This window comes from Phaenicophaeus curvirostris, chromosome 1 (genome assembly GCF_032191515.1).
Source record: "Phaenicophaeus curvirostris isolate KB17595 chromosome 1, BPBGC_Pcur_1.0, whole genome shotgun sequence".
Taxonomy (NCBI): domain Eukaryota; kingdom Metazoa; phylum Chordata; class Aves; order Cuculiformes; family Cuculidae; genus Phaenicophaeus; species Phaenicophaeus curvirostris.
This window is the reverse complement of record NC_091392.1, coordinates 116,214,063-116,228,298: the sequence shown is the minus strand read 5'-3', so window position 1 is coordinate 116,228,298 and position 14,236 is coordinate 116,214,063. Positions and strand designations below refer to the sequence as shown.

The 14,236-nt window shown below is 44.4% G+C and overlaps 1 protein-coding gene across 1 annotated transcript in view; it reads right to left on the bottom strand.

Moving 5' to 3' along the window:
* BACE2 (beta-secretase 2) overlaps positions 1 to 9,406 on the bottom strand; it is a 48,907-nt gene extending 39,501 nt beyond the window's left edge. The window contains exon 1 of the mRNA XM_069872227.1: positions 9,050 to 9,406. Within this exon, the coding sequence (XP_069728328.1) occupies positions 9,050 to 9,358 (309 nt within the window). The 5' untranslated portion in view covers positions 9,359 to 9,406. The remainder of the gene's footprint in view (positions 1 to 9,049) is intronic.
* Positions 9,407 to 14,236: the final 4,830 nt, after the last annotated feature.

The following is a 14,236-nucleotide window of genomic DNA, read 5'->3' as shown; positions in this document are numbered from 1 at the left end:
CAATTGTTACCCAAGTTCCACTATAAAAATCTTTATTGCACAGGAGAACACAGATGCATGCAGGAACACAGCTTCATTTCCAGATACCATGTGGAGTTTGTAGGGCAGGAAGTTAAAAGGCTTTTTTCATGCTCTCAAGTTGATGAACTCTGCTACTATGCATTGCAACATCACAGAGAAAACAGCTTCCCACTATCCATTCCTCCAAACACCAACCTGTATGCAGGAGTAAGTTATCTTCTACTTTAGCCAGGGGTTACAACCCATAATGTGATGATGGTACCTCAGGTCCTACAGCATCCTATTCATCAGCAACAGCAAACGTCACACGCACCTGGCTGGAGAAAGTTCCAAAATCTGAACAAAACTGTGCAGATATTATTACTAGTATTTTGTCATTTGCCAAGAAAAGGTTAACCTGAAGGCTCAGCAGAATGCAAATGAAAGTTAACTTTAGCTGGAACATACTACACATGCCAGCATTCATGACTACAGCTGCTGAGAAATTTTCTGAACTTTTTTTTTTTACTTCCCATACATTATTTATCTCAGCAGTCCAAATGCAAAAATCTGGCACTTTGGATCACACAAAATGTTTGTGTCATTCCCTGAAGGACTTTGCATCCGTGAAGTAACAAGAAGATTATTCTGTGACAGATAAACTGAAGCACTGTGACTGCATCAGATGTTATCTTGCTACAGCACTTCTCAGACTCTTTGAAAGTGTGACCACCTTTGCACTTCTCTGCCTTATTTGCAACCTGAGAGTCACCAAGAAGAAAAACGAATGTATTAAATAAAAATCTCTTTAGTTGCAGAAAAGCATCAGTAGGACTGATGAATCATTTTCTGACATGCCTCACATTTCACTCTTACCCACAGAAGACATATATTAGACAGCACAGTGAATGAAAGCATAGGTCTTCCTATGTCACGCATAAGCAGCATGGTAATATTGCCCTGAAGAACTTCTAAATTGGCATAGCATGTTCTGTGTCGGAAAGATACTGCATCTGTTTATTTCGTTACAACACAAACACTGACAGTCAAGACTTTTGTATCAACAGGTATCCCAATGGAATTTCTTAAGTAAAGTATTCAATTACGTAGAAAAAATGAGAAAAAAACTCCCTCAAGATTTTGCAAAGTTGCAATTTTGAAAATAGATCTGAAGCCTGCAGCTGAAATAGACACCCTAGTATGTTACTTTCTATGCCAAAACTACTGCTGCCAAAGGCAATCTTCAAAATTTACCTTCTGCTGACCTGATGTATTTTTTTCTTCCCTAACACCACAGTAAAATTTTCAAAGGGGGATGTGCAGGACCCAACTATATGATGGCTTAGCAGGTAAGCTAAGGTTTCTGTAGAAGCAAGCCCCAAATGGCTGGTCTTCTCTGGTATGAAGCTTCCTATGGCAGCAAAGTAAGAAACAGAGTGAGCCTGGGTGGGTGAGAAAACTGAGCACAAGCTCAGCACTGCAGCAGGCTCCAAGGCACTCATCTATGGACCAGTCTTGCAGGCAGACTCACAAACAAATATCAAGGAATTATCTGGGAGATAGCTGCCAAAAGAAGTCGATTACTTTTTTCGTGCCGAATGGCAGGTGCTGACCTCTAATGCAACAAGTCTTACACTCCCTCCCTCATATGGAGCTGTCACTTTCAGTTCTTGAATTCTGGCGTTTTTTCTTCTTTTAAAAAAATCTAATTGGAAAAAGTAGTGCCATCAGGCAGTTTTAGACCCCTAGGAATGGATTCATTTGTGTCTTTCAGGAGGAGCACCTTACAAAGTTTTATTGCGGTGTTAATACCTTTCCTCTTCTAAAATAAAACTACTAGCAATGACTTAGAGACAAGCATTTCCCCTAAACACGTGCAGTCTAGCTTAACAGCAGTTTTTGCTAGTAAGTAGATACAAAAATAGACCAACCATAAAGCTAAATAAAAACAACTAATTTTAGTACTCACAAGCTGAGCAAAGAGGACAATCTACAAGTAATTTATTTTTCACTATTTCAAATTATTAGTAAGCAGTGGTGAGGGAACAAAAGATTGTAGAGCGCAATTACTGTCTTAGCAGATTCCCTTCAAAGGAATTTTTTAATTATGACACATTAATTGTATCCAATGAATTGCAATTTTCACTCAAAAAAGATTCTTCCTATTTAGCTTATTTTCCTCAAATCCTCTCTCTGCTGTATCCCTCAGGTTTTATCTATTCAAGGAGGACTCTTATAAAACCAAAATCAAGGTCTAGAACTTCTGGCCCCCACTGTCTTCCCCATAAAATACTCTTAGAAATAAGAAGACAACAAGAGCAGAAGGAGGAGAGACCAGCAAAAGGAAGAATGAGGGAACAACTCTGCTGGAGGAGAGAGAGGGGGGAAAACAGTATTATCAGCCTTTGGCAAAAGAGGGAGCAAACAACGATTCTAGTCCATGCCTTTCTGAAGGCATGAGAGTTGACTTTGCTATGCGACATACGCAACTGAAAGCCCGTCGGATGGCCACGCCAAGAAGCAGCTTGCTGAAAGGGCTGGGCGCGTGGGTAGCAGCAGGTTCAGCAGCCAAACTTTCATCCCAGGAGAAGCTTACCAAGCTCCTTGGCCAGGCTCTCTGGCAGCCCTGGGCTGCTGCAGCCTTTGCTGCGCAGAGCATGCAGCCACTGCTGTAGCACAACCAAAATGCACAATTCACACAGATGTGCTCAAGCCACCCTGGGTCCTGCCAGCAGTAACAGAACTCACTGCCTGTTGCAGAGCCACTTGGAAAAGCACAATAAACCCCTTGTGTGGAGGTCCCCATTGTCACAACAAGACTGTTCCCAACCTGAGTTAGCTGGTTTCTACTAGCTCAGCTCTTTAACACTGCAATCCAATCACAGATGGCTGCGATGTAGGCACATACAGAGAAGAGACAGATAGTCAGCTAGCTTGTTATTTTAAAACTAAGGGAGTTCATGTGCAAAAAATTGGAAATAAAATCTATTTCAGTCCTGGGATATTTCAAGTGCTTTGAAGGAAACTGAAATGACAGATACAAATTAAAATGTAAAACTTCTGATTTTAACAGCAGTCTGGTATCTGCAGAATATCTGTTGTGTTTGCTTCATGATCACAGACCTAAACAGCAAAACCAAGCAGCAAGATATACAACAGTCCCATCAATGGCAGGAAAAAACACTTCCTTTTTCTGAGGAAACCTGAGTGCTGCCTCCTTTACTTTGAAGATCTGATCTCGAGCCATAATCTGGGCAGAATTAGGAGCAAAAAGTTCCTTTACTTATTCACACAAATTATGATTAAATTGGTATTTTTATAGCCAGTAACAAAAAGGAGAGGGGTAATGTCCGATTCAAAAGGGAGATGAACATGTGCAAGGAGATGCCATTGTATCCACTTTCATTTACAAATGTAGCTATACGTGACAACAACCAGATAACATTTCAGGTCAGACTTGCTTCACCTACAAATAAGTGAGAATTTTTCAAAGATAATAAAATGTCGGGGCACTGTAATAACTAATGCATCCTCATAGACTCGAAATCATAAGTTCCATTCTTAAAAATAAAGACCCCTGCAGAGTGTAGTAGTTTTTAAACTTGTCTTGCCAAACACTGTCCCTAGAGCTCACTGCCCTCTAGTCGAAGGAGGGAAAAAAAAAAAAAAAGAAAAAAGGAGACTACTTGATAATTCCAAACATACAGTAGTTCCACATGAGCTTTCTTTTGTCCACCGGTTTGTTTTCATCTCATTTCTACTTCAAAACTGAACTAATTTACTCCTTAATAATAGGCAAAATAATTATTTGCTCACACTTTACTCTTTCCAAATTTAACTGATGCTTTTACCTTGGTAGGGAATGAAATGCAAGGAGTGGTAAAAAGTGTCAACTTGACACCTATTGCCACCACTCCTGTTTCTCACAACAGGTCTTTGGCCCCAGCCCATCAGGACCTGAATGCATGATTGCTCCAATTGCTGACCCTGGTTAATAAGGCTTCCACCATGTTTCTGAAGGAGAGAAAGCACTTTTAAAGGAGCAGTTGGGGGGGCTCTAATCCATCTGAACCTTGGAGAGAAGCACATCGTGGGAACTACCACAATGTGCTTCCTGCGGTGTCACTGTGTGTACAGACACTGCAGGCCATCACAGCCAAAATAGAAACACATCAAGACAAAGCCTTGTTACAAAACACTAACTGTGCTATGCTATACTCCACTCTGAGCAACTGCACTGTAATGAATACTTGTATTTTGGGTTATTTTTATAGCACAGACTCCACTACCTCCATGCAGTCCCTTTTGCGAGGGCTAATCTTGTGTGGAAGGAGGTGTTGGAATGCTAATTTGTAAAGACAGGGTATGTTTGTTTGCTTTGTCTGCAGTCAAAAATACATCACACCCCATCACACCACAGTACACCACTATATTAGTCCTGCCTCTTTTGACTTTCCTTGTCGTTTGTATTTTTGCATGCACTGAACAACAACAACTCACTATTTAATAACAGGAATATTTTGCATTTCAATATTACTTCCATTAGAGGAATCTGGAGAGATTTTGATGCTGCCACCTGAAAATACTCCAAAGCACCACAGACCTCTTCTTTGCTCCTCAACCCTTCCTTCTTCCAGCTTTAATAAAGAGCTCAAAAATAAACACAAAGGACTTGCATAATTATTAAAATTAAAAAAAAAAAGAAAAGAAAGAAAGAGAAGAAGCCAGAGACTTGAGGTGGACCCTGCCTTTTGGTATTTGAACCTGGAAGGATTACATTTTAAAAACTTCTTGCACCTAGAAAGATTGCAAATCTCCTTTCAGCAAAATTAAGAAAGCTTAGCTTCGGAGGAAAAAGCACAGCTCCAGAAATCAGGTCCTTATCACCTAATACAGCAAGACCAGTGAAGCGATGAAAGTACAGGAGCAGTTCAGTCTCTCCTCACAATCTTCATTCCTTCCAACACTCAAAAAATAAGGGTTATCAACAATTAAGGAAGAACAGCTGCATGTTCAAAAATCGTTAATGTGTGTGCGCGTATCATCTTCAAAATACCAAGCTATGAATTATAAAAGTCCATAACACACTTGAGGTGTTTAATACATATAGTTCTTTCTTTAAAAGATGGAAGCAATTGAAGGAAAGATAACCTCCCAACAACCACATGGAAATTGGTATGTGTGTTTTGTGGTGAAGGCCGTTAGAGCCAACATTCATGTTGACCTTAAAACTTCAGGGCAATTTTACAGGACAGGTTTTTGCTCACCACATGCACAGACAAATGGCCATTAGAGGAAAAACAATAGACAAAACCTCTTCACGCATAGAATGAAAAATTAACACTGAAATTTCAAAAAGGACCTGTGGCATTCACAGCACAAGCCAGATTCTACTGCAGTTTCAATACCCATTAACCAAACCACAGCAACGTGACCCTCAGCTCTCAGGAGACACAGGCCCAGCCTCTCTTTGCAATAAAATTACTGAAATAATATTTACCTGGTCTCAACACAAACGCAATTTAGAAATGCAATGGGACTGGCAGGACTACCATGACCTCAGACAATTAAGACTAGCATAACTGAGGCAAGACAAGGCTACAGTACTTTCTTTGCAAATGTATAATGCAGTCCAGATGGGTTTCAAGAAAGCTGTGAAGAACATTGGGTACTTTTAGAGTTCGACTATCCTATTGGTCAAAAGCTCACAGAAGAAACAAAATTATTATGACTAGAACTGCAGTGAAGATAGCAAAAAAAACCCCCAAATTAACTTTGATTCAATTTCTCACAGTGCTTATAATCTCGTGGCAGGCAAAATAATAAAAGGTAGAGCTAAGGAATTCCATCAGATTATTTAAAGAAATAAGACATAAGAACAATGCACACAATTCATATTGGGTTCTTGCTGCCTCTTATTTAAACCTGGAACTGGAGAAAGTATACCTATACAGAGAGGTGAAGTGCACATAGTCTGTCTGAAGTAGGATACATAACAATACACCCATGAAATAAGAGACAAATATATCACACTTCAATACAACAGATTTTTTCACCTTTCACATAATTCTTAAGTAAATCTGCTTGTGAATGAATGTGAATTAATGAGTGTAATGACAGCTGACACCAACCTGGTAGCTAGCCGGGTGATCTGATCCGATTAGGAAGGATACTGTACTATAAAACTGGAAATGATCAGAAACACCTTGGTTGCAAATGCTTTGCAAAAGTGGACTGACTGCACTCAAGTTTCCTCTCTTGAAAATAAAATAAATTTGACTTCACACAACTGCTCTATTTTCATATTGTCAGAACAAGTATTTCAGAACTGCTATTGTGAAACTCAGTTATGTGCTGTGTTTATCTGGCATATGACAAATCAGAATTGGAAAAAAGCCAAACAGAGTGCCTTAAATGACCTGAAAATGAAACACTTTCATAGTAGATTCCTTCCAAGAACAGAAATTAAAAAAAGGAAAATTTCTAAAAATGCAACCGAGCAGAAATGTAAGCTCAGTAATGCTGAAGTCTTTCACAAATGCCTGTTCCCCCATACTGGCACAGTGGCTTTCAACACTTAACACATATACTTTCAAGGCTTCCAGGCACCAGCTCTATCATAGTCGTGACATCAAATCTCGTGCGTCTTGTCACAACCTACTATTTGGTCTCAGTCCACTACTGCCTTCTTTGCATTTACCCATTCCCTCTCTGTGACACTGTCTGGACAAGCAGCATTGCCGTCCACCTTTCTGTTCCAACAGCACAGAAGTAAAGCTGTGCAGCTCTGCAGCTCACTGCCAGTATCCTTCTTCCTTCTTGGCAAAACGTCAGGGCAGTGCCACTCTCTGTGTTGGCTCAGCAGTCCCAGGAGATGCCTGGTTGAAGGAAAGTCCCATGCCAGATGGGTGTAAAAGTAAAGGAAGACATCCAAGCATCACTTTACACTGCAACTTCTACAATGAGGTGAAGTCAGGTTGCAAGGAGCATTTAGATCAATAAGAGACATCTCTCCTTTTCTACCCCATCACAGAACACTGACTCCAGCAACTATGTGCCCAAGGAGTTTAAAATTATCCCACTGCTTGGCAGTATCAAGATACTCGCTTTTAGTATCAGCACAGTGAAGGATTCAAGTAGCACCAGCCTCTGGCAGCTTCGCAGCTTTATACTATTCATTGCAAAGCTGAAAAACATCATGTACATTTGTGATCTTTAAGTCTTCCAGTTTCAGGCAGGGAATGAGATAACAAACTCATCTCCATCAAAAGTAGGGAATAAATTTTAACAGCACTCTACTGAGTCACTACGTGCCAAGATCTGATTTTGGAAGCACAAGTGCATTTATAACCTTACTTACAACCTCAGTGGGCCAACTCGTGAATAAAATTTCAGATGTCACTAAACACCAGTGGTGGTCTTTTAAATAATTGACTTTGCAAGAACTCGGAACTAGTTCAAGATAGTAAAAGCTTTGCAACCAGGTTCAGATCATTTTTTTTCAGATGGGAAAAAAAAGAAAGAACGGAGGCAAGCTTAGCTGAACCATTACATCATATGCAACACCAGCTGTTAAGGGTAAGTGAAACCTCCAGGTGCACTAAGGGCAGCAGATTTCTCCGTCTTAGACCTCCTGTCACATTAGCAAAAGCCTGTCACATTTTTCCTTCCCCATTTCTTCCAGTTTCAGAATCTCCCTAGACATGCAAGAAGATGATTTGCTTGATAAGTCACTTTTTCTACCTATACTGAATGTTCCCTGGAGTAATGAAGAACACACCACACTAACAAAACCAGTCAAATATGCAGTGCACAACACAGAGGAAAAACTATTTTACAATCTCTGTGGCTATCAGGCCACACTTTGATACATCGGTTCTAGCTGGCTTGTTTAAAAAAAATCTCCATTTATTGTTCATAAAACAATGCCACCCTTTCTCAATGCAAGTATTGACCCTAGGGTCATAAATTTCAATTAAAGTGACAATGTAACCAATCTTCTTACATGGAAGGTGTAAAAAAAGAGAAAGCTCACTGAAGTCCACAAACCTCACAGCAGAACATCCCCTGTTGGAATTCATTGGCTTTTTATTACAGAGAGGAGCTAAAGCAGAAGAATAAAGGATTTTTTTTTTTTGTATACACTGGGAAGCAAGGACCTAAACACTCTAAGTTCCGAGGGAATGCCTCGAGGGCTTTCAGGAAATTAATCCCCGCTCAGCTGACTAGTCATCCCCACCAGCAGCCCGGCACCGCGCCTCCTGGGATCTCATGACACAGATGAAAGAGCGACCACATCGCGAAAAACTTCAGCGATGCTGGAATAACACAGGAATTCCCGAAAGACGAGGCAGGTTTTTTTGCCTGGCCGTCACTTAGTTTAAGCAGGAAGATTTCGAACGCTTCTCCCGGCGCGGGGGCGGAGGGGGGGAAACGGACACGGACACCCAATCACAACGCAAAGCAGCTTAAAAGAATAAGTAAATACATAAATAAATAAATAAAGCACAAACGCAGTCAGAACAACTCGCTTCGAATCCAAAACGGCGTGAAGACAGCCTGAGAGCGGGGCAGCCTCTCCCAGGCAGCTCCGCACCCCGACCCGACCCAGGAGGGCGGCGGGGGGTTCACACAATCACAGAACAACCAGGTTGGAAGAGACCCACCGGATCATCGAGTCCAACCATTCCTATCCAACACTAAACCATGTCCCTTAGCACCTCGTCCACCCGTGCCTTAAACACCTCCAGGGAAGGTGACTCAACCCCCTCCCTGGGCAGCCTCTGCCAGTGCCCAATGACCCTTTCTGTGAAAAATTTTTTCCTAATGTTCAGCCTGAACCTTCGGATGCTCCTGCTGCCGCTGCTCCCCCGCTCCGGGCACGGCCCCGTCTTTCGGGGATGTGGGCGGGGAGGCGCCAGCACTGAGCACCGGGGGGGTAAAAAAAAAAAAAAAAAAGAAAAAAAAAAGTTTCGTTTGGGCTCGGTGAAGGAGAAGTTTTCCCCTTCCCTCCCCCGCTGCCGAGCCCCCCCCCCCGCCCCGCTCCTACCGCCTGCGGAGGGGTCCCGATCAGTATCTCCAGGTAGTAGCCGCGGCCGGAGTCCCCCTGCAGGTTGTCCACCATGGCCACAAAGTTGATGGCGCCGCCGGGCTCGGACGCCAGAGCCAACCCGCCGCCGCCAAGGGGCTCGGGCTGCCGGGTGCCGCTCGCCGCCCGCAGCACCAGCGGCTCGGGGGGAGGCCCCGCGGGGAGAGCCGGGCGGGACACGCGGAGCGGGAGGGAGAAAAGAGCCCGGGAGAGCCCCAGGGAGCCGGCCAGGAGGAGCAGGAGAGCGGGAGCCGCCCGCGGCGCCCCCATCCCGGCGCTTCCCAAGGGTAGCGGCTCCGGCCGCCTAGCTGCCAGACTGGAGCGGGAGGAGGAGGAGGAGGAGGAAGAAGGGAGCGGCTTCTCCACGCCCCGGTTTCATCTCCCCCCTCCCTCGCCCCTCGCTCCTCCTCGCGTTTCTTCCGCGCTGGGAAGTTTCTCCGACCCGGTGCCCTCGGGAAAAACTTCCCGGCTCGGCCGAGCCCGGCCCGCAGCCCTGATAAGGGGGAGCGACGCCACAGGGGGAGAAAAGTTTCCCAAAGCCTCGAAGGGACGGAGTCCGGGCGGCCGAGCGGCGTCCTGCGTTCTCCCTTAACGGGGAGGAGCACGGCGGAGAAACCACCGGCGCTCCGCTCCCCTCACGGCGTGCGGGGGCACCGCCATCCCGCAGCAGCACCGGGCGCCGCTCGCCTCCGGACCGGCGGGGGAGACCGAGGGGGAGGCGGAGGAGAGGGAGACGGAGAGGGAGAGAGAGACGGAGAGGGAGACAGAAAGGGAGATGGAGACAGAGGAGAGGGAGATGGAGACAGAGGAGAGGGAGATGGAGGAGAGAGAGAGGCAGAAGGAGAGGGAGACAGAAAGGGAGATGGAGACAGAGGAGAGGGAGATGGAGGAGAGAGAGAGGCAGAAGGAGAGGGAGACAGAAAGGGAGATGGAGACAGAAAGGGAGATGGAGACAGAAAGGGAGATGGAGACAGAGGAGAGGGAGATGGAGAGAGAGAGGGAGGTGGAGAAGGAGAGAGAGAGGGAGATGGAGAAGGAGAGAGAGAGGGAGATGGAGAGGGAGACAGAAAGGGAGATGGAGATAGAGGAGAGGGAGATGGATAAGGAGAGAGAGAGGGATATGGAGAGGGAGAGAGTGATGGAGAGGGAGACAGAAAAGGAGATGGATAAGGAGAGAGAGAGGGAGAGGGAGAGAGTGATGGAGAGGGAGACAGAAAGGGAGATGGAGACGGAGGAGAGGGAGATGGAGGAGGAGAGAGAGATGGAGAGGGAGACAGAAAGGAAGAGGGAGATGCAGAAGGAGACGGAGGAGAGAGAGATGGAGAAGGAGAGAGAGATGGAGAAGGAGAGAGAAATGGAGAAGGGGAGAGAGGGACGTGGAGAGGGAGATGCAGAAGGAGATGCAGAGGGAGATGGAGGAGAGAGAGGGAGAGGGAGGTGGAGGAGTAGAGGGAGAGGCAGAAGGAGATGGAGTTGGAGAAGGAGGAGATGGAGAAGGAGAAGGAGGAGGGAGGATGGGGCTGGTGTCACTTGGGGATGCTGGCGTGGGTGAGAGCAGCAGCGTTTCACGGTGGTGGCATCTGGCGTGAGGAGCAGGCGGGTGTGTGTGCGCATGTGTAAATTCATCTGCTGTACCAATACGAGTGAGGCTTGAAAGATGTCCACTTGTGACACAGACTGCGAGGCTTTAAATGTCTTCACCATGCACAGAATTAATAACGGCGTTCAAGTGTGGCCTTTTGAAAGATGGGAATGCTTAGGACTGAATTAGTCTCTACACCTCTGGAGTAATGACAGCGCCAGATAGATCACTGGATGGAGCAGATAGTCGAAAAGCCTCAAAAAATAACAAGTCTAAGTGGAGTCACTTAGTGTTTGTTTCTGACCCTTACCTGCCCATCCTTTATAGTAGATAAAGATGAAAAATATCTTGCTCAAGTAGAAGCATTATATGATTCTAAGTTATGCATACTCTCAGTATCCCCTGACCAGTTTGCTGTCCCAGGCGACCACCTAATCTGTCCTTGTGTATAAATCCGCTCCAAACTACGTGGGCTGAGATCCTTCCCCTGCTGTACTAAACAGCAAGGGCTTGCTACTTCCCTTCCCTAAGAAAGAATAATCATTCACAGGATTTCCAAGTGTTTCATGGGTATTAAATGAAATTTCTCTAGGAGGTGGACAGTACTAGTGTTCACTCTCAAGAGGGCTGAGCAAACTATTGGATAGAAGGGTATGCAGGTAAAGCTGTTATTCTTAGCCATTGCCAGACCTGCTTGCAGAGGGTAATTCTTCAAAAGAAATTGAAGCTCACCTGCCCTTGCTGAAGGAAAAAATGGTGTTTTCACTTTTTCGCTGATGTTTTCAGTACTCTGGCTCCCTGTTACTTAAAATCTGGAGATGTTGCTCTCACTTGTAGCTCGTCCCTTAAATTAGTTCAGTATCTCTGGTGCAGTTCAGTGCCTTCCCCTGCATCCCCAGCAGGACGTGGGTTCTGTCACTGTCCCTGCTGCCCACAGAGCTCTCTACAGGCAGGAGGAAAGCACTGTGCAGTGCTCTTAGCATCGTTCTACTGAAGCTGGGGAAGTGGGAAGCCTGCAGGGGGCTCGGCCTGGCTGAGGACCTGGGTAGAGGGCATAAAGTATGCTTGCACTCTGGAGGATAGTCTGTTTGTGGGAAACTACGTGTCTTAATAAAATACGAAATTGTGCAAACTTCCCCTGCTGCACGAAGCTTTCTATTTGCCTGACAAATAGCGTTGTGGAATAATGCAGTCCTGGTTTGCCTAGTCTCGCCTGCTCTAGCCAGAGCTGGAAAAGGCTGCTTAGGTTGGTGGCAGCTGAACACCTGACGGAGTGGCAGCGTGGCTTATGCGAAGAGGTTATCTCCAGGGTGCTACAGTAATGGCTTTTTCTAATGTAGCTGGGATAGCGACAGGTTATACTGTAAAGCCTGTCTAGTCAGAGCTGAAGCTGAAGGGGAATTAAAATGCTTAGGGCTTTTCATGGGTGAGCTGAAAACTGGAGAAATGCCCCTGCCCCTTTGAAAAAGGAAATGTGAAAAGTAATCAGGAGTATAATTGAACACCCCCTCACAGTGGCAGGGGTTTATTTATAACAGTCAGCAGCTATATACATTTTGTTTTAATTCTTTTGCAGTACAGTAAGTCTTCCCCCTTGCCACTGTTGCTAAGATACGTTACCATACTTCTGTGTAAAGCAGTCCCAGGCAAAAGAAGTGCCTAGTTTTCAAAGTGTAGGAAATATAGTGTAGCCTTCAAGTATTTGAGAGACAGCTTGTTTTCTTTTCATACTGTTTGTTAAAAGTTCTTCTAGTTCTGTTTTCCACAGACCTAGATATGTCTTGTAGTAAATGCATATCAGACAGCTGCTGCATATGAAGTGGTGTATACATAACCTTTCTGTCCTCCCATCACATCATCACAGCAGGGCTTGTGTTCATTCAGTAGCATGTTGTGAGGTTTCTGTCTTGCCTTGTCTGCTCCTTTACTTACCTAAGTATCTGATAAGACTGTGCTGTGTGCAGGTGAGTAGTCTCGGTGCATTTATGAACAATGGCAGGAATGGGTCTTAAAAGAGCAATGTAAACAACTGCTTTTGAAATAAGACATTATAAAGTCCTCCCAAGGAGCAGAATGTAACCATATCAAAAACATTCCTTGGAGGGGAAATCATCTGTAAGCAATGAATTCCACTACAGTCAACATGCACATTTATTTCTTTGTGTATCACATGCACAAGTAAATGAAATGCTAGAAATAGGCACAAGTTTAAGTGTCTGTACTCCTTGTTTTCTGGAGACTGTTGTTTTCTGATTTTTTTTTATTGCATGTATATATTCTTTGAGTAATATTTTTTTTAAACTTTAAATATCAGCCTATGTGAATAGATCTTTTTAAAAAGTCATTTGTCCACATATAAATTTGCAGGTGTCTTGACTTCGAACCAACTCCTCATCAACATAGTTTGATGGTATCACAGTGCTTTAAACTTGAGCCATTTGACAGTGAATTAACATATATCCCTAGAACACAACCTTCCACCAGTATTTACAGAGTACAGCTTGTCATAAACATGCAACTGCTCTGTGTTACAGACAAAGCATATTAACTATGTCAGAAGGGCAGTTGCTATATGGAGATGTTATATCAGGGCTGTTAAGAAAACAAGCAGAAATGGAGAAGGTGGCTGAAGATGCAGGGGAAGTGCTGAAACTGATCTGAGCAGATGCACTCTGGGTGGCTAAAAAGAGATCCTCTCCATCCAAAAGAGGAAGCTATTAGGGGACTGCTCAGATCGAAACGGTTCTCTGCTGTGCATCTGAAGAAGTCAGGCTGACCTATGCTATTGTTGTGCAATGATAAGGGCAGATGGACACAAAATTGCTTTGTCTACTTTCTGTGTTCCTACTGTTAGCATAATCAATACTTCAGTTTTAAGAAGACTGCTCTTTACTGCTAATTACACATGGTACTGAAAGAAACCCAGCTGCACCTGCAGTATACAAATGGTTAATTTGCAGAGCATGGTAGCCTTTGGAGAAGGGAGATTTTTTTCTTTCTGGACCTGGCTTGGGAATGGTCTTCTCTGTCAGTGGTTATCTTGCAATCAGCTTTTTAATATTTTGGGCCTAATCCAGTGAAATGTTGCTGGTAAATGACAGAGCAGGCAGTCAACAGTCCAGTAACAAAGGAGACCACAACATTTGGCTCTGCTGCTCGTCTGCCAGAGCAGTGTGCTGTTGAAGGCGATGAGCAAACCAGCTGCCCTATGGAATGAGTGATGTGCCATCAAGGAGAGCTATTCCAGTGGTATTGCTAGATCTCTCTAGTAAGATTTCATGTGCCAAAGTGGAGGAGTGGACAGTTCTGGGACTTGTTTAAGGACTGGGTATATGCCCTGTGTATAAAGCTCATCCAAAATGAATCTTGTGGCTGGAGAATAAGTGGTTGGGGATGCGGGTGCAATTGTTTAGTTCCCTTTCTCTCTTTATTGTGGGTAGTGAATCTCAGTAGGGGTGTGTTCTTTAATCACTGTCTGTGCAATTAGTTTTCTGAATGATGATATATGCCTTTGTGTCTTGTGTCAAATTTCCATTAAAAAACAAGCAGAACATCATCCATAGTTG